Genomic DNA, 17,219 nt, shown 5'->3' with positions numbered 1-17,219 from the left:
GGAAAAGGAAGAATATGTATCATGAGCATGAACAAGGAGACAGGACCATGCACAGTGAGCCTGGGGAAGCAGAAGCAGCTGGATACAGCTGAAAGTTCAAGTATAATGTAAGTAGTGACATCAAACAAGACAAAAGAGGTCAGTCTAATAAAAATAAATGAAAAAACAAACAAAAAAAGAGGTCAGTCATGTCAAGACCCTAAAGATCTCATATTCCATGCTAAGGAATCTAGGCTTCACCTATAATTGGAAGGCATTATTTTCCATTGTTTTGGGTGAGATGAATCCCATATACAGAAAAGCACTAATTGGATTAATCTAGGAAAAACAGGGTTATAGAAAGAAAACTTGAGTTGCACCTAAGGAGAGCTTGTTGTTCAACATCCTGATTTCCCAGTTGGTTGGTATGCTCATCCCAGAGTAGAAGTGCCATAAATACTTGCCAATAATAAAGAGAAAGTTGAAATTGTCCCAGTAAGAGATAAATGCCTCAACAGCTGGAGCAAAGAAAATGGAGAGAGAGGAGTGCTCATATCTTGTAGAAAAGAGATAACTAAAAGAATGAGAGAAAGGCCATTAAAGATGACTGAATTTTCCATTTGGGGTGACCATGTAGATGGTAAACCATTGAACCAAATGTGTAATGCCAGATGAGGAGTAAGTTTAGAAAAGAGCAAATGTGTTCACACCTATTAAAGATAGAGTACCTTTGGCAACAATGTCACTTGGCAATGTTGCAAATCAGGAGCTTACCAGTGAGATCTTTCTGTTACAAAAATATTGCTACTAAGTATTTTAGAGATAAGTTTGTAAGCTATTAAGTTACTGGCCACATTTTGATCTGCTCCCACATGTGTGAAGTGAGGAGTCAAGATTATTCATTGCAGTAAGGTTTGTAATACCAAAGTATTTTTTTAAAAACACCTTAAATGTGGGACTTCCCTGGTGGTCCAGTGGCTAAGACTCCTCACTCCCAATACAGGGGGTCCAGGTTCGATCCCTGGTCAGAGAACTAGATCTCACCAGACACAACTATGTTTGCATGCTGCAGCTAAAGATCCTGCTTGCCACAACTAAGACCCATCACAGCCAAATAAATAATAGATAAACAAATATTTAAAACAAAACACCTTAAATTTCACTGATACACAAGGGTTTAAATGTCTGATCTCTAGAATGAAAAGAAAAGGTTGACTGAATTTAAGTTCATAATATTTTAATCTATTCTACTATAGTCGTATTCATAGTAGACTCAAAAAATTTCAAGTGAGTAATCTAAAAATCATAAAACACCATAGTTGACAGGTATTTTAATTTAAGCAAGTTTGAGTATTAACCAAGTTCCATAAAATTCCTTTAAATGAAGTCTAAGTCAAAGAATACTTTGACTACCTTAGTTTTGTAACTGTAATAATAGGTATGAGTGTTTTTATGTATATATCATTTTGGACTTCACAAACCATTTTCAATTTTTGATTACCATTGAATCCCAACAATCCTGTGAAATATGTAGAGCAAGTGGAAATCACCTGCCAAAAGTTGAAGCGAAAACTCTATTATTGTTATACCTCTAAGGCAAAGTTTCAAGATAAAAGATAGAGACAGTTTTATTCTCTCAAAAGAAAAGTTTATTTCCTCTGGTTCCTCAGGATGCAAGGCATTTAGTGACTTTGTTCCACTCCTAGTTTTTAAAAATGTAGCTTTCAAAATAAGACACACTAAAATAAGGCACAGTGGAAATCTTTCCAAAACCACATTTCATACAATTTCCCTATTCTCCATCAAAACCTATGATGGAAAAATTTTATGTTCTAGCTTTCTGAGATAAATTCTAAAAATAAGCTAATGTATCACTCAGTGTGCAAGACATGCTTCAGGTTGGTCCTCAAATTCCTATAGATAAAGCAACATTTTACCAAAGCAAAAGAATGTAATACTAAAGCAAACTATCTCCACATGGATTTCCCTGGTGGTCCAGTTGTTGAGAATCCTCTTGCCAGTGGAGGTGACAAGGTTCAATCCCTGGTCCAGGAAGATTCTGCATGCCATTTCACATGCAGCAATTAAGGCTAAGCGCCACAACTACTGAAACTGATGCACTCTAGAGTCCCTGCTCACTGCAACTAGAAAAAGCCTGCATGCAGCAACGAATACCCAGCACACCAAAACAGAATAAATGTTTAAAATTTTATTTTAAAAAATAGTCTCCACAGATCACTCTACCAAGTTTCACAGGTGTCCCCAGCCCTTTAGGTATTCGCTTACCTCCAAAGACACAATGACGGATGGCTTCTTTTTCAGTTCCTCACATTTCCTCTTCTTACAGATCTGATGGCTGTTCTTTCTATTCTTGCAGTAAGTACATTCACCACAATTGGTCTTCTGCTGGCAGGGCTCGCAGACCCCACATCGCTTTCGTTTCTTCTTTTCCAAGGTAGGTAGCAGAGTTGTGTAGGAAGGAGAAGAGGTACTAGCAAGTGGCACTGGCCTAGACGCCACAGTGGGGTTGACATCAACCAAGCTGGTGGCACTGATCTGGGAGCTGCCTCCTTCCAATGTGCTGGGACTCACCAGGGAGAGGCGGGCGATGCCCTGTGGAGCCGGCTGGAGTCCTCTCTCAGGGGCTAAAGTGAACCCCTGAGTGTGAGCTGGCAGAAAGCTTATGTGAATCTTCTTCTCATTTTCTATATTGTTCATAGGTATTACAGGAGGTACCAAAATTATCTCTGAGTTTGATGATGGTTGAGGAGTGTGACCTGAGCCCGAAGGCAAAATCTGCATATTGCCCGGGACCTCAAGCCCAGATGAAACAGTGCCCTGGAGCTCGGGCCATGCTGGGAGAGCATTACAGGTAGCAACTGGGTTAAGAGGGGCAGGAAGAAAGACAGGCGGGTCTGAGGCAGTACCACTACCCATACCAAGGACTTGTTGATTTAAGATAGCACCAAAGACCTCTCCTTGGACTGGAATAGCACCAAGAATCTCTGGTGGGTCTGGGATCTCACCCAAAGGCTCTCCATGACCTGGGTTAGCACCAGGAACTTCCCATTGATGTGGGACAGCACTCAAGGCCTGTGCTAGCACAGGGGTGGTATCAGGAGCTTCCTGTTGATCTGGGGTAGCTTTGCGTACCTCTTGATGGTCTGGTTTAGCACCAAGGGTTTCTTGTTCTGAACCTGCCAAGAGGAGTTTTATTAATGAGGTAGGATATATCGACCCACCAATAGACAAACAGTTTCTAAGGTCCAATGCAGGTGCAACCTTATTAAAGCTGGAGGTGGGGCAGCAATCATGTTCACTTTTGATGGGATCCAGGTAAGAATCAGACAGCTTAAGAGATTCTACTCGTGAACCCAAATCTTCTAACTGAATGCTGGGGTTTCCTTCAGAGGTAACCTTGAGGGCTGCTCTTTGGAGCAAAGGAACACAGACAGTGTCCTGAGCAAACATTCTAGGGGAATCACTGATATCATTCAATGTCTCTCTAGAGAATAGTCCTTCTCCACCACATGTCCCTTCCAGTGACCCAGAAAGAATCTCTGCTGCAGGGTCACTAGGAGTAGAGCAAATTATTCTGGAATCCTCAACACCTTGGGACCAAGACTGGGTTGTCTTTTGGCTCTCGTCTTTAATGAAAGATGCATTTTGTATGCCAATTAGCTTCTCTATGTCAGGGGGGATTAGGGGGTCTTGCATTGGGACTGAATCATTTTCTGAGTGCTTTACTCCCATGTCTGTAAGTACCTTATAACCACACTCATGTTGCTTTCCTAGATTCTTAGGTGGTGGAACTTTCTTGGGTCTGGCTATGACCACTGGGGGTTGGGAGAGTCGTCTGCTAAGAGAGGTGCTTCGCAGAGCCATTGTAAACCCATTGCAAGTTAAGGACTCTGGGTTCTGAAAAAGAACCTCGGTCCTATCCAAATTCATTCGTGCTGCTCCAGCTCTTGTCAGAAGGCTTCTGACTGGCACAGTCAGTTTGGGTTCTGTTTTTTTCTTAACATCTCTTTCTTGCACGAATTGCTTCAGTTTTCCAGGGCTCACAGTCTTGACAGTCACCACATTTTTGTTGGCTGGCTTAGATCCCTTCTTCAGTTGATTGTTTTTCTTTTTGTTTAGATCTTCCCTCCTGACTAATTTGGAAGGTCTTGCGTGGCGAGATCGAGACATTGCTGTGAAGTAGGAAAATCTGAAAGGGCACGAGGGACAGAGTCATTGGTCCTTTGGAAAGTCTCACTTCAGAGGAGAATCTGCATGCACCATGTTTGTGCTCAGTTGCACGAGGTTTTGGTCTGAAATAAAAAAAAAACATTGGCAATGAGTCTTTTTCTATGCATTCTCTCATTTGAAACAGAATATTGGAATTTCCCTGGTGGCACAGTAGATAAGAATCTGCTTAGGGGACACAGGGTTGATCCCCAGTCTGGTAAGATTCCACATGCTTTGGAGCAACTAATCCCATGTACCACAACTACTGAGCCTGAATTCTAGAATCCATATGCTGCAACTATTGAGCCCGTGTGCCTAGAGCCCATGATCCAAAATAAAAGAAGTCACCACAATGAGAAGCCTGTGCACTTCAAGAAGAGTAGGCCCTGCTTGCTGAAACTAGAGAGAGCTTGTGAGTAGCAACAAAGACCCAGCACAACCAAAAAAATGTTTAAAAAAGAAATGGACTATTCACTAGCAATTATTAATTAAAATTAAGGAACTGAGAATATTTACTACAAAACAAAAGTATAATAGACACAAAACATACTAAAGTAGCCTTTAAACCTTGGATTCACAAAGAAAGCTCCTTTAATTTCTTTGACAATTGATTAAGTCAATGAAATTCTTTGAATAAGCTAAGCATGGGGGTTTCTTTAAATTAGAAGCCACAACTATTGTAGTTACAAGTAGTTTAAAGCTCAAACCTAATCTTTACAAATGTGAATACTTAAAAGTTACCTTCCTCCCTCTCAGTTCCCCAACCAGGTGGCCAGGGAAGGAGCCAGGACCACAGCAGTGAAAGCACGAAGCCCCAACTACTGGACCACCAGGGAATTCCCCAAAAGTTATCTCTTACACCCTTTTCTCAGCCCATCACTACCCAAGCAGGGTATTATCTGTTGGACAGTAAAGCTGCTAAAGCCATATTCTCCAAGAAACTCTACTCCTTGGAGAGCCAATAGTATTAATAACATATTTCAATTAACAACCTAAATTTTTCAGATATGTTTCTAATAAGCAGCCATGTTTAAAAAACAAATTGACTATATGAGGATCTTTTATCTAGTTTGTTTCACTTTTTCTATTTCATATTCAGTGCTCCAAAGGCAACCCACTCCAGTACTCTTACCTGGAAAATCCCATGGACAGAGGAGCCTGGTAGGCTGCAGTCCATGGGGTCACTAAGACTGAACGCCTTCATTTCACTTTTCATTTTCATGCACTGGAGTAAGCAATGGCAACCCACTCCAGTGTTCTTGCCTGGAGAATCCCAGGGATGGGGGAGCCTGGTGGGCTGCCATCTATGGGGTCGCACAGAGTTGGACACGACTGAAGAGACTTAGCAGCAGCAGCAGCAGCTCCCATTTCACTTGGTTTATGTTTTCTAATTTCCAATTCCATCTTTTCTTTTTTTTAATATTCTTTTTCAAGCCTTTATCAAGCATAGTAGAAAAGCTCTTGTATATATACATATATAAATCATACATATATATCTTTTCAAAAACTTATGAATTTTTGCCTAACTAAAAAATTTATAACATTTTGAGTCCAATTGTTTGACTTAGCATAAAAAGAATGCTAGATTTCTAATTTAAAAGAATACACATGAAAAACAAAACAAAAAATAAAAAAAAAAGAATACACATGCAGCAAGCAACAAAAGTTTACTCTATAGCACAGGGAACTATAGCCAATATCATATAACAATCTGTAATGAAAAATAGCTTCAAAAATAATATGTGTATACATATAACTGAACCATGAAAAAAGAATTCTACTTTTTTAAATTTAGTAATGTTTATATTTTTGCCAGTTTTTCTAAATGTTCTATGGACATCTAATAGCAACATATGAGATGCAAAATTTTAAATATATTTGTGTAGGATATAAGATTAATATTAATAGAAATCTATTATATTTAAATTATTAATGGCATCATTCAAGATGTTCCTCTTTTTTTTCTGCACTTGATAAAAATATTCTCAGAGAAATGTTAATAAGTCTCATTATGATTATATATATATATATTTATTTTCCCTTGTTTTTCTTCTGATTTTTGCTTTATTTATCTTTGTTTCTTGGTTGCTAGGGGTCTAGTGGTTTACAATGTTTATCTTCTTTGTGAATTGTACTTTTTATCATTAAAAATAAGTAAATTTAATTTAAAGAATCTACAAATTTTGAGTTTTATACATGCACACAGAAACAGCATAAAATCTGGGGAGTTAGTACCACCAGATTAGGTTACAAATAAAACTCATGGGTCCATAAATATCTGAGTACCTCCTCAGTATAAGGAAGGCATTGTCCTGGGGATTGTCACACCCAAAAATGATGTCCCTCTTTCCTCGTTCACCCAACTTAATCCAAAGACTGCTGATTCTAGGTTCTCCTTGGTGGTCCAGTAGCTAAGACTCTGCACTGTCAATGCAGGGGGCCCACATTTGATCCCTAGTCAGAGAGCTAAATCCCACATGCTGGAACTAAGAGTTCAAAAGCTACAACTAAAGATCCCACATGCTGCAACTAAGACCCGGTGCAGCCAAATAAGTAGATAAATATTAAAAATCCAAAGAAACAAAGACTGCTGGTTCCAAAGCCTTTCTACCAAGGGTCTCAAAATTTTCTTTCTTTTTTTCCCAAAATTTTCAATGTGAATATCTAAGCAAGGAAATCAGAAATAAGGAGAAAATGAGATAATACAAACAATAAAGAACAATAAATCAAGCAACTATTATTTGAAAGTTCAGAAAAAAGGAGAAAATGAAAGGGGATTGGCCAAGAGCCATCATCAAATTGCACTTTTGTCTCCTCAAATGGCCTGACCCTGACCCCAAAGAGAGGGGAATACCAGACCACCTGACCTGCCTCTTGAGAAATCTGTATGCAGGTCAGAAAGCAACAGTTAGAACTGGACATGGAACAACAGACTGGTTCCAAATAGGAAAAGGAGTACATCAAGGCTGTATTTGTCACCTTACTTATTTAACTTAGATGCAGAGTATATCATGAGAAATGCTGGGCTGCATGAAGCACAAGCTGGAATCAAGATTGCCAGGAGAAATATCAATAACCTCAGATATGCAGATGATACCACCCTTATGGAAGAAAGTGAAGAGACATTAAAGAGCCTCTTGATGAAAGTGAAAGAGAGTGAAAAAGTTGGCTTAAAGCTCAACATTCAGAAAGCTAAGATCATGGCATCTGGTCCCATCACTTCATGAGAAATAGATGGGGAAACAGTGGCTGACTTTATTTTTCTGGGCTTCAAAATCACTGCAGATGGTGACTGCAGCCATGAAATAAAAAGACCCTTACTCCTTGGAAGGAAAGTTATGATCAATGTAGACAGCATATTAAAAAGCAGAGACATTACTTTACCAACAAACGTCCGTCTAGTCAAGGCTATGGTTTTTCCAGTGGTCATGTATGGATGTGAGAGTTGGACTATAAAGAAAGCTGAGTGCAGAAGAATTGATGCTTTTGAACTGTGGTGTTGGAGAAGACTCTTGAGAGTCCCTTGGACTGCAAAGAGATCCAACCAGTCCATCCTAAAGGAGATCAATCCTGGCTGTTCATTGGCAGGACTGATGTTGAAACTGAAACTCCAACACTTTGGCCATCTGGTATGAAGAACTGACTCATTGGAAAAGACCGTGATGCTGGGAAAGATTGAGGGCAGGAGAAGGGGACAACAGAGGATGAGATGGTTGGATGGCATCACTGACTCAATGGACATGGATTTGGGTAAACTCTGGGAGTTGGTGATGGACAGGGAGGCCTGGCGTGCTGTGGTTCATGGAGTCGCAAAGAGTCGGACACGACTTAGCAACTGAACTGAACTGAACCAAGTGATCATCAGTCTGTGGCAAAATGAGAAAAAAAAAAAGAGGCTGAGTACACCTGAAACTAACACAACATTATAAATCAACCAGTGAAAAAGTGAAAGCGTTGTTCTCTTTGTCGTTCTCTGACTCTGCGACCCCATGGACTGTAGCCTGGCAGGCTCCTCTATCCATGGAATTCTCCAGGCAATGATACTTGAGTGAGTTGCCATTTCCATCTCCAGGGGATCTTCCCCCATCTAAGGACTGAACCCAGGTGTCCTGCATTGCAGGCAGATTCTTTCCTATCTAAGCCACCAGGGAAACCCAAATCAACTATACTTCAATTTTATTTTATTTTTTTATACTTCAATTTTAAAAATAAAGAAGTAAAAAAAGGCATGTAAAGCTTTTCATAAGCCTGAATTAATTTAATTAATGTCTTCCTTTTTCTCTCATTAAAATATAGAGTGCTTCTCTGGTATCTCAGCAGTGGAGAGCCTGCCTGCCAATGCAGGAGACAGGGGTTTGATCCCTGTTCTGGTAGGATCCCACATGCCTCACAGCAGCTGAGCCCGTGTGCCACAACTATTGAGCCTGTGATCTAGGGCCCAAGAACCACAACTACTGAACCCATGAACTGAAGCCTGTTCACCCTACAGCCTGGGCTCCCCGACAAGAGAAGCCACAACAAGGAGAATCCCCAGCACCACAGCTAGAGAGCAGCCCCCCTTCCTACAACTAGAGAAAAAGCCAAACAGCAATGAAGATCCATTCTTAAATTCTTAAATAAATAAATAAAATTTAAATTTTGTTCTTAAATAAATGCACATTCTTAAATAAATAAAATTTATTTAAAAAGTAGAGAATTCCCTGGTGGTCCAGTGGTTAGGACAATGTACTTCCATTGCCAAGAGAGGATGTTGTATCCTTAGTCTAGGAGGTAAGATTCTGCAAGTTGCATGGCCAAAATAAAATTTTTTTAAGTAATAAAAGTCCTTTTTTATGAAAAGGTGAAGATGGGTTTTTTCTTTTCTTTTAAAATTATTACCTGGAACAGTAAAAATTTGACAGTCCTCTACCATCCTCAAATTTTTGTTTTGTTTTGGTTGTACTTTTTTGATCCAGGTAATCCTGGGATACACTATTTGGTTTTGTGGCTAGAGATGGTGTTGCATTAGAAAATCCTCAGTTTCAAGCTGTGATCACCAGCTGTGTCCTTCAGCAAACTATTTAACAGGAGTCAAGTTTCCTGTGTTTGAAATGAGGTTGTTTGGGGGGACCAATGGGCTTCTCTGGGGAAAACCTAGTGGTAATGGTTTCATCCTTTTGATATGTGAGGTAAGAACAAAGACTTTGAAAATAAATGTGGGTTCAATTTCTAGATCAGAAACATTATTAGTCATGTGATTTTGACAAATTCCTTGGTCTCTCTATTCCTCAGTTTACTTATATATATTAGAATAAGAAGCATAATAAGAACTTTCCTAGTGGTCAAGTGGTTAAGACTGCACACTTTCAATGCTGGGGTCATGGATTTGATTCCTGGTCAGGGAAATAAGATTCCACATGCCTTGGGGTGTAGGAGGAAACAGAAATATAATAGTACTGACTTTACTGGGTTACTACAAGAATAAAATGAGATGATATATGTAAAGGCTTAGCACAGAGCTGGCATATAATGTTTTGTAAATGAGAGCTTAAAAAAAAGCCTGCCTATACTCCAATATATTAAAAAAAAGAGAGAGAAAATAAGTTTAATAGTAGTTATCATTATTATAAAACCAGTTTAATCCTCAGTCTGCCATATCCTGCAAAACAAGATCCAATTCTTTTATTCTGTCTTCACCTAACACAGTGTGGGCCACACCCTATAAAAAAAGATCTCAGAGCACAACATTTAGAGTCAAAGCATTAAGCCTTTAAGAAAGATTTTTAAAATAGACATTAGTGATAACATTAACCACAAGAAAAACAGCATTTTGATAAATCTGTGCTAAATACAAACACTAGGCTAAATACAAATCCACTTAAATTCTTGGCATTAAGCTTACTGCTTTTCCTCTTTTCTTAAAAAAAAAAAAGTTTGGCTACACTAGCTCTTTTGCTGTGAAAAGCTGTAGGATATTGTCTCCAAAGACCACTGGTTTTCACACCACCATTTTTAGAAAACAAAGACATTCCAATTCTAATCTCCAGAAAGTCCGCAATCTTTATAAGGATGTATTTTCAGATAACAAAAAGCAATCCATCCCATTCACAAGAAATTCAGAAATTCAACAATATCAGTATAAGCATACTTTATGTCTTATATCAGGATTACATGGCTAAAAATTATTAGGGACATATAATCTAAGTACTGCAATCAGTCATGAAAATTAAAATTTTTATATTGAGGCAAGTAATCTGGATATGCCAGAGGGTGTCATGGGATCTGCTTTTGAAAGTAGTTTATAACTTGATCTCTGTCTCATATATTCTTTTATATTTTTTAATGGAAGTGCTTTAGAAATCCAGACTTGTAATTAAGATAATGTTTACCATTCAAACCTTATCTCCTGAAAAAGAGCCTGTCAAGGAAATGGAAAAGGCATGAACAACACGGATTGGAAAGATGTGGCCTCTTTAAATGGTAACAGCCTTTTTATGAGATCCTGAAAGAGGCCAATGACCCCTAAAAACCCAACTGCAGGAAAGAAACCACTGGGTACCACTCAGCCAAAGAAACAATCAGAAACAAAATAAGGACTCCCACAAGATCTTAATTTTATCACCATTGGCTCCACTGATGAAATGTAACCCCTTTTGTGATAAACTAAGTTATCTCCAGGGCTGAACTCTGAGAGGAGAAGCAATAAGCTTTTCCTGAAATTTGGGGGTTGGGGGGAAGGGAGGGAATCCATTCTATTATATAGATTCATATTTAAATATGGAATTTTCTACACATCTTATTTTCCTTATTAATTTATAAACATTATTAAATGCTTTATCTGCTTTTTGGGATGCTTTATTTTTTATAGAGTATTTAAGTCATAGAAAAATACATTTACAGTTGAATACTAATTCCACTTCCGGTTTTCATTTCTGATGAAAACTGACATTTCAGTATTTCTCAAAAATCAGTTTTATTCTAAAGTACATTCAAGAATCTGAGTGCATGGAGGTAGCTACAGGATAATATGATTGGAACAGAAAATAAGAGAATAATGTCCTTGTTATCAAACATATATAGTAGGTCCCAGAGGGGGCCTACATGCAATTAATTGATACTATCTGGTGAGCTCTTATTTTCCTGGAGGAGAGAAAACAAAGCAAAGTGAAACAGACAAGCAAAACTTCCAACAACTGTGGGATGCAAAGCATCACTTGGTTAACTAGTGTTTTCGCCAGAGGGCAACAAGATCCCCAACCCATAATAATTTCCCCCCACTGAAGTGTCCTTGTGACATAAGGGACTGGAGTTGTAGTAATACATGAAATCTAAATATTACTGCCCAGGAGATAAGGGCCAACTTATAATTTGAAACATGAAAAGAGATTCTAACCCAAAATAGAAAATCAAAGGTTACAGAGAAAGTGGAGAAGAGGCTAGATCAGGTCCCAGGGCCTATGTATGTATCTGCTAATTATTCACACATAATTTAAACATAGCTAACCAAATTGATCAATAAACAGGATCAGACTTGTGCCTCAGTATTATTTGTGTTTACTAAGTAGTCTTCCCCTAAAGAGCCTTAAAAAGTGTGGGGCAGGGGAGGGGGGGAGCAAAAACAATTTCTGATGCAATCACCTTGCCTAGAAACTGAAAAGCTGTCTTCCTAAACTGTATCAGTTGCCTGTAAAGGACAATATTGACAGTACTGTGATAGAAAAAATCTTCTCCCTCCTACATCCCTCCTCCTTCTGGATCTCCCAGTCCCCTGGGCAGGAAGTGGCTGAACTGATGTAACCATCCAGCCCACATGTCAATTTAAAATTATACTGCAATCCTTCCCACCACCAGCAGTGGCCAAAAAAGTGGTGAGTATTTGCATACACAGAGCTAGTTTCGAAAGAAACTCTGATTTCATAGTCACTCCATTCAGCTTCTTAGAATTTAAAGGCTACTGCACTTGACTGAGAAATACAAGACTCAAAAAAAAGCATTTCTTTTTAAAGGACACCACTTCGCTTAGCTTCCTCCAGTAACTAAGTTCTGAAGGAAGAGGAGGTGGGCGGGCTGCTTATAGTTCCTAGATAGTTTTCTACCACAGGAAGTGTGAGAGCTCTCCGCACATGGAAAGACTGAAGGGAAACTGACTAGAATGCCAGCAGATTTAGTCAAAGGCTCCTTCCATATGTAAAACACCCTTGCTGCCCTGCAGAGAGCGAGGGGGGAAAAGCCAAAAAGGGCCACCGAAAGGGAAGGGATAAGTTGAAATGGAAAGAGAATGATCCCGCCAATAACAAGAAAAGCATTGGACATGTTGAGAAGAAGAGGAAAAGGCAGAAGGAAGAACATGTCTAAAGGGGAAAAAAAGAAGTAGAGGAAGGGGGAAGAAACATGTAGCAATAAAGCTAGAATATAAAAAGACAACTGGATCAAAGCACAAGGCTAGAGTTAGAAAGATGGAGGGGTGGGAAAAGAGAACATAAAGAGTAAAGGGAAGGAAAAATACAGAGGCAAAGAAGAAGGTGGGGGAGGGGAGGGACAAACCAGATAAAGAAGACTAGAGGAGGAAGAGAAACAAAGGGCGGGGACAGAGGTGATCCTAAACTCCAACCCATCAATTCTAGAAGATCAGAGCTGGGAGCCATAGTTAACCCTCGGTTAAATGGTAAGCGGTGATCCCGCAGTTCTTAAGATGAGCTATTAGTCTTTGCCAAGAGATAGGGGCAGAGGATACTAATAACTCTCATACTTGATTCTGAAGTTTAATTGAAATCGTAACATGGTTTTAAACACGGTCATACATTGACAACCAAACTAATTAAGATCTCTTAACTGGGGAGTGAAGGCACTTGGGTTTCAACCTATGTAACCAACGCAAACCAGTAAAATCAGGAAATTCACTCAAAATCAACGTTACCTGAGGCTTTTCGTTCTTAGAAGCAACGCTGACTAATCCCCAAACCTCTCCTTATCTGCATACCCGCCTTGTTTAATTGTACGCATAAATTCCTAATATGTCTTCAAAAGCTCTCGCCCTAACCGGTTCACAAGCACATTTTCCAAACTCATTTTGGCATCCTGAGTGAGGCCTAAGGAGGCCGACATTTTTATTTTACTTTATAACATTGAGGAGAGGGGGAGGTGGGAAGGATGGGCACTTTTCAGTTCAGAGCGGACCTGAGGTTGCTGCCCTGTAGCGCCGCCCTTAACCCGTCTGGGTGCAGCGCTCAGCGCACTCCGCCGACACTAGACTGTGCACCTAACCGACTCCTCGCTCAAAGTCTTGCAACACTTTTCAAACATGCATTTATAAACTGATCATTACTGTATTATGCGGCTCATTTTGTGCCCAAGAGTGGAGCCGGGGAGTACGGGAAGAAGCAATGGGCGAGTTGGGGCTGGGGAAAGACCCCCAGTTCAAGTAATATCTACTCTCTTGTTAATACATTAATTTTTATTGGGTCAGAAATGCCCAGTTTGTGTTCCCCATTACAGTGGGAGGTGTACTGTGACGGGCCAGCAACTTCCCGACCGCTTTTTGTAGTGACGGCGCACAGCCCCTAGTAGCCGAATCGCTTTGGGAGTGTGGGTGAGAGGGAGGGAAGGAAGAGGAGAGGGGTGAGGAGGAGAGGGAGAGAGACCTAGCCCAGTCTCCTCCCGACACGTGAAGTGGCGGCGGTCCCTGGCACCCCCGGACCCGGCCCCTCACGTCCCGGCCGAAGCGTCCCGGCACCCAGCTCCGCACACCTCGCACCCTAGCGCCCCACTCCAGGATTCCGTGCTACTGATGTGACGGCAAGCCGGGGCTTTCGGCGACCAAGCGGCGCCCATAAGGGTTTTTAGAAGGCCATTTTGACAGAACACGATTCTATTCCCTACTCCCTTCCTCCCCGATCCGCAGAACTCCGGGTCAACCTCTGGCAAGCCTCTCCTACAACCTCCACTCCAAAAGTTTCGTCCCCGAAGCCTCCTCCCCGAAAAGCTCAGGGAAGGCAAGTGCCAAATGTTCTCCCAACAAGCTGGTCGCCTGTATTAGCATGCGGGAGGAAGAGAACTTCTTTTGGGGGTACACTTGAGTGTGGGACAGCCCGGGTTCCACACCCTAAACTTGCCCTAACTCTTGGCTCTCCTCAGCCCGAGGCGCTCGAACCTCCGTTTCTCCTCTGAGGGGCATCAATCACGGGCACAGTCGGGGAATCGCCCCCTCCCAAAGCCACGCTTGCCCTCCCCCCAATCCTCCAGTTTCCAGCGGAGCCCGGGGTCCTAGCCCGAGGCGCTCGGCTCTCCCCACCCGGCGTCCCAGCCCGGCCTCGGGGCAGGCGGCCGCGTCCTCTGGCCCAGGGCATTGTTTACCACCCGCAACAAAAGCGCCCCAAGCGGCCTCGGGTGGGGGGTCGCCGCGGGGAGTGGGCCCATCGCTGCGACCCCCGCGGCCCCGCGGCCACGGAGCCCCGGCCCGCGTCCAGCCCCGGCCGTGCACTGCCCTTCGCAAGCCCTTCCGGCCTCCGCGTGGGGCTCCGCAGACCCCTGCCCCTTGCCCCTCTCCCAGCTCACCAGGCCCCCCCAGGCTCCGAGGACTGCGCGCGTCCCCCCGGCTCCAAGCCCGCACCAGCCCTCGGGGAAACTTTCCAACTTGCGATCGTCCCCACAACTTCGGAGTCAGGGGCCCCGGCGGGCGCGAGGGGCGCGGGAGGGCCCCGGGACACCTACCGGCTGCCTGGCAGGGTCAGGGCCCGAGCCCCCGGGGTGGGCGACTGCTTCCCGAAGGTCCACAGCGCAGAGGCAGGTAGAGTTGCATGACTGGGGCGGGGCAGGGGGCGTCCGGGGGGGCAGACCCGGGAGCAGAGGGCCCAGCGGCTGCGCGCACAAAGCGGCGCGGGAGCGGACTGCGCTGCCACTCCCCGCCAGGTCAGCCCCCCGGAGCAGCACTGTCTCCCCAGGACAGACCTCAGGGAGTGAAGCTGGGGCTCTGCCTTCCCTGGACCCTGCTCTGCTGAGCGAGAGGCAAAACGCGAGCTGGATTTCCCCAAACTGGAGCTGGACTCCCCTCTGGACCCTTACCCCTCCCCTTGGCCCTCTTCTCGCCCAACCTTTATTTATTTATTTATTTTTTTAAGGTCAAAGGAGAGTATTAAAGAGGGAAAACGTTATCAAGATCTTCTTGTCATGACTTTTTTTTTTTTTAACGAGGTACTCTCGGGCTGAAAGAAAAGTTTTGGGGTCTCTGAATTGAATGCTTATAGATACATTAACAGGGATGCGAGCTCAGAGATGCCACCGTTGAGCAATATTTGGGTCGCGAGCAATGGGAAACTGCTCTCAGCATCTTAGGGAGAAGTCAGAGAAGGATTGTGTTCCCTTGACTCAGAGTTTGATGTCTGCAAGGGTCATCATAACATTTTTGTTAGTTATTTGCTTTGTACTTTGGCGGTATTCACTTTACAGATGAAGGAGACACAGGAATAAATACGTTTTCATCATTAAGAGGAATAACCAGTGGCAATATACCAAAACTAAGACTGACTGGGGCGTTCAAATTTCTCCCTAAGTGTCTGATGGGCTGTTGCTTCTTCCAGCAGACAGTTATTAAACAGACATGGGAATCTAGATCTTTAATGGAGTCACAGTGGTAAGGAACATAGAAATCATTGCTCCCAGGTTAAATTTCAATGGAAGGGAAAAGACTACTTCTATTGCTTTCCACACCATTCTATCCTTATCCTGCACATAATTTTTACTCTGTTATACCTGCTTTAATAAACATAACCAAATGAATAAATAAACATAACCAGATTGTTCTTTGAGAAAGATTCCTAAACTATCAACCTTTCTCACTGATTGATTCATTCAAATTTATTCTTGAGCTAGGAACTGGGCATATAGAGATTAACGCAATCTGCTTCCTACCCAGGAGGAACACACATTCCAGGTTTGCAAGCAGAACAAACTAATGGCTCCACTGCAGTATTTTCAGGGCTACAGTCAGATAAATACTTTGATTGGAGAAAGAAATGTGGTTTTTAAAATAAAACTTATCTGCAAAAATGCCACTCTTCTGAATGTTTCCAAAAGCCTAATTGTCAGTATCTTGTCAGAAACAATCTCCTAGGACTGAAATGAAAAGAATGTTGGGAGAGTTTGACTCAAAACTTAATTTTCTTAAAGAACAAAGGGAGAAAGGCTATCATGAACTAGCAATATCCTGGCTTTTGTCAATTAATTGAAATGATTTACTTAAAAAGGTATTGAGGGGCTTCCCTGCTGGTCCAGTGGCTAAGACTCCAGCTCCCATTGCAGGGGCTAGGGTTCGATCCCTGGTCAGGGAACTAGATTCCCTATGCTACTACAAAGATCAAGTATCCCATGTGTCGCAGCCAAATAAATTATTTAAAGAAGAAAAAGAAAGAAAAAAAAAAGCTATTGAGGTGGAAAAATCACATAAAGGTATAGAGAAATGTCCAAAGCAATGCTTATTGCCTTCATTTCCTAAACATTATTTGAGCCCATACTATGCACCAGGCACAGTTTCATACTTTGGGGAAACAGCAGGAAGCAAAGTGAAACCTCTTCCCTAGTGGTGCTGGCATTCAATAATGGAGTGGGGGCAAGGGGGAAAAAGCTAGAAAGCAGAATCCATATAGTGTGATGGTGATGGTGACAGTGGGAGGGGGAGAAGGATGGTAGGGGACACTGAACCCTGGGGAGAGCTGCAATTTTAAATCCAGCAATCAGCTCATGGACTAGATCTGAAAGAAATTAGGGAGGAAGCTGGGGGAGATTTTATGCTTTAGGAAGGAGCAAATGCAAAGGCCCTGAAGGTGAGTTTGTATCTGTGGTGACAACACAACTTCACTGTATTTCACGATGGTAGAAAATTGGAAACTGGAACTTCCCTGGTGATCCGGTGGTTAAGACTCCACTGCAGGGAATGCACGTTTGATCCCTAGTAAGGGAACTAAAATTCCACATGCCGTGTCCAAAAAATAAATTAAAAAATCAGAAACTGAGTAAGAGTCCATTAAAAACAAGGG

The 17,219-nt window shown here is 42.1% G+C and overlaps 1 protein-coding gene across 1 annotated transcript in view; it reads right to left on the bottom strand.

The window, feature by feature from the left end:
* The window catches only part of TET1 (tet methylcytosine dioxygenase 1), a 136,249-nt gene extending 121,211 nt beyond the window's left edge, over positions 1-15,038 (bottom strand). The window contains exons 1-2 of the mRNA XM_065922462.1: positions 14,899-15,038; positions 2,266-4,292 (exon numbers count right to left, since the gene is read on the bottom strand). Coding sequence (XP_065778534.1) covers positions 2,266-4,170 — 1,905 coding nt within the window. The 5' untranslated portion in view covers positions 4,171-4,292; positions 14,899-15,038. The remainder of the gene's footprint in view (positions 1-2,265; positions 4,293-14,898) is intronic.
* Positions 15,039-17,219: the final 2,181 nt, after the last annotated feature.

The sequence above is a fragment of the Muntiacus reevesi genome, chromosome 2, assembly GCF_963930625.1.
Source record: "Muntiacus reevesi chromosome 2, mMunRee1.1, whole genome shotgun sequence".
NCBI classification, from domain to species: domain Eukaryota; kingdom Metazoa; phylum Chordata; class Mammalia; order Artiodactyla; family Cervidae; genus Muntiacus; species Muntiacus reevesi.
This window is presented reverse-complemented; position numbering and strand designations above follow the sequence as displayed.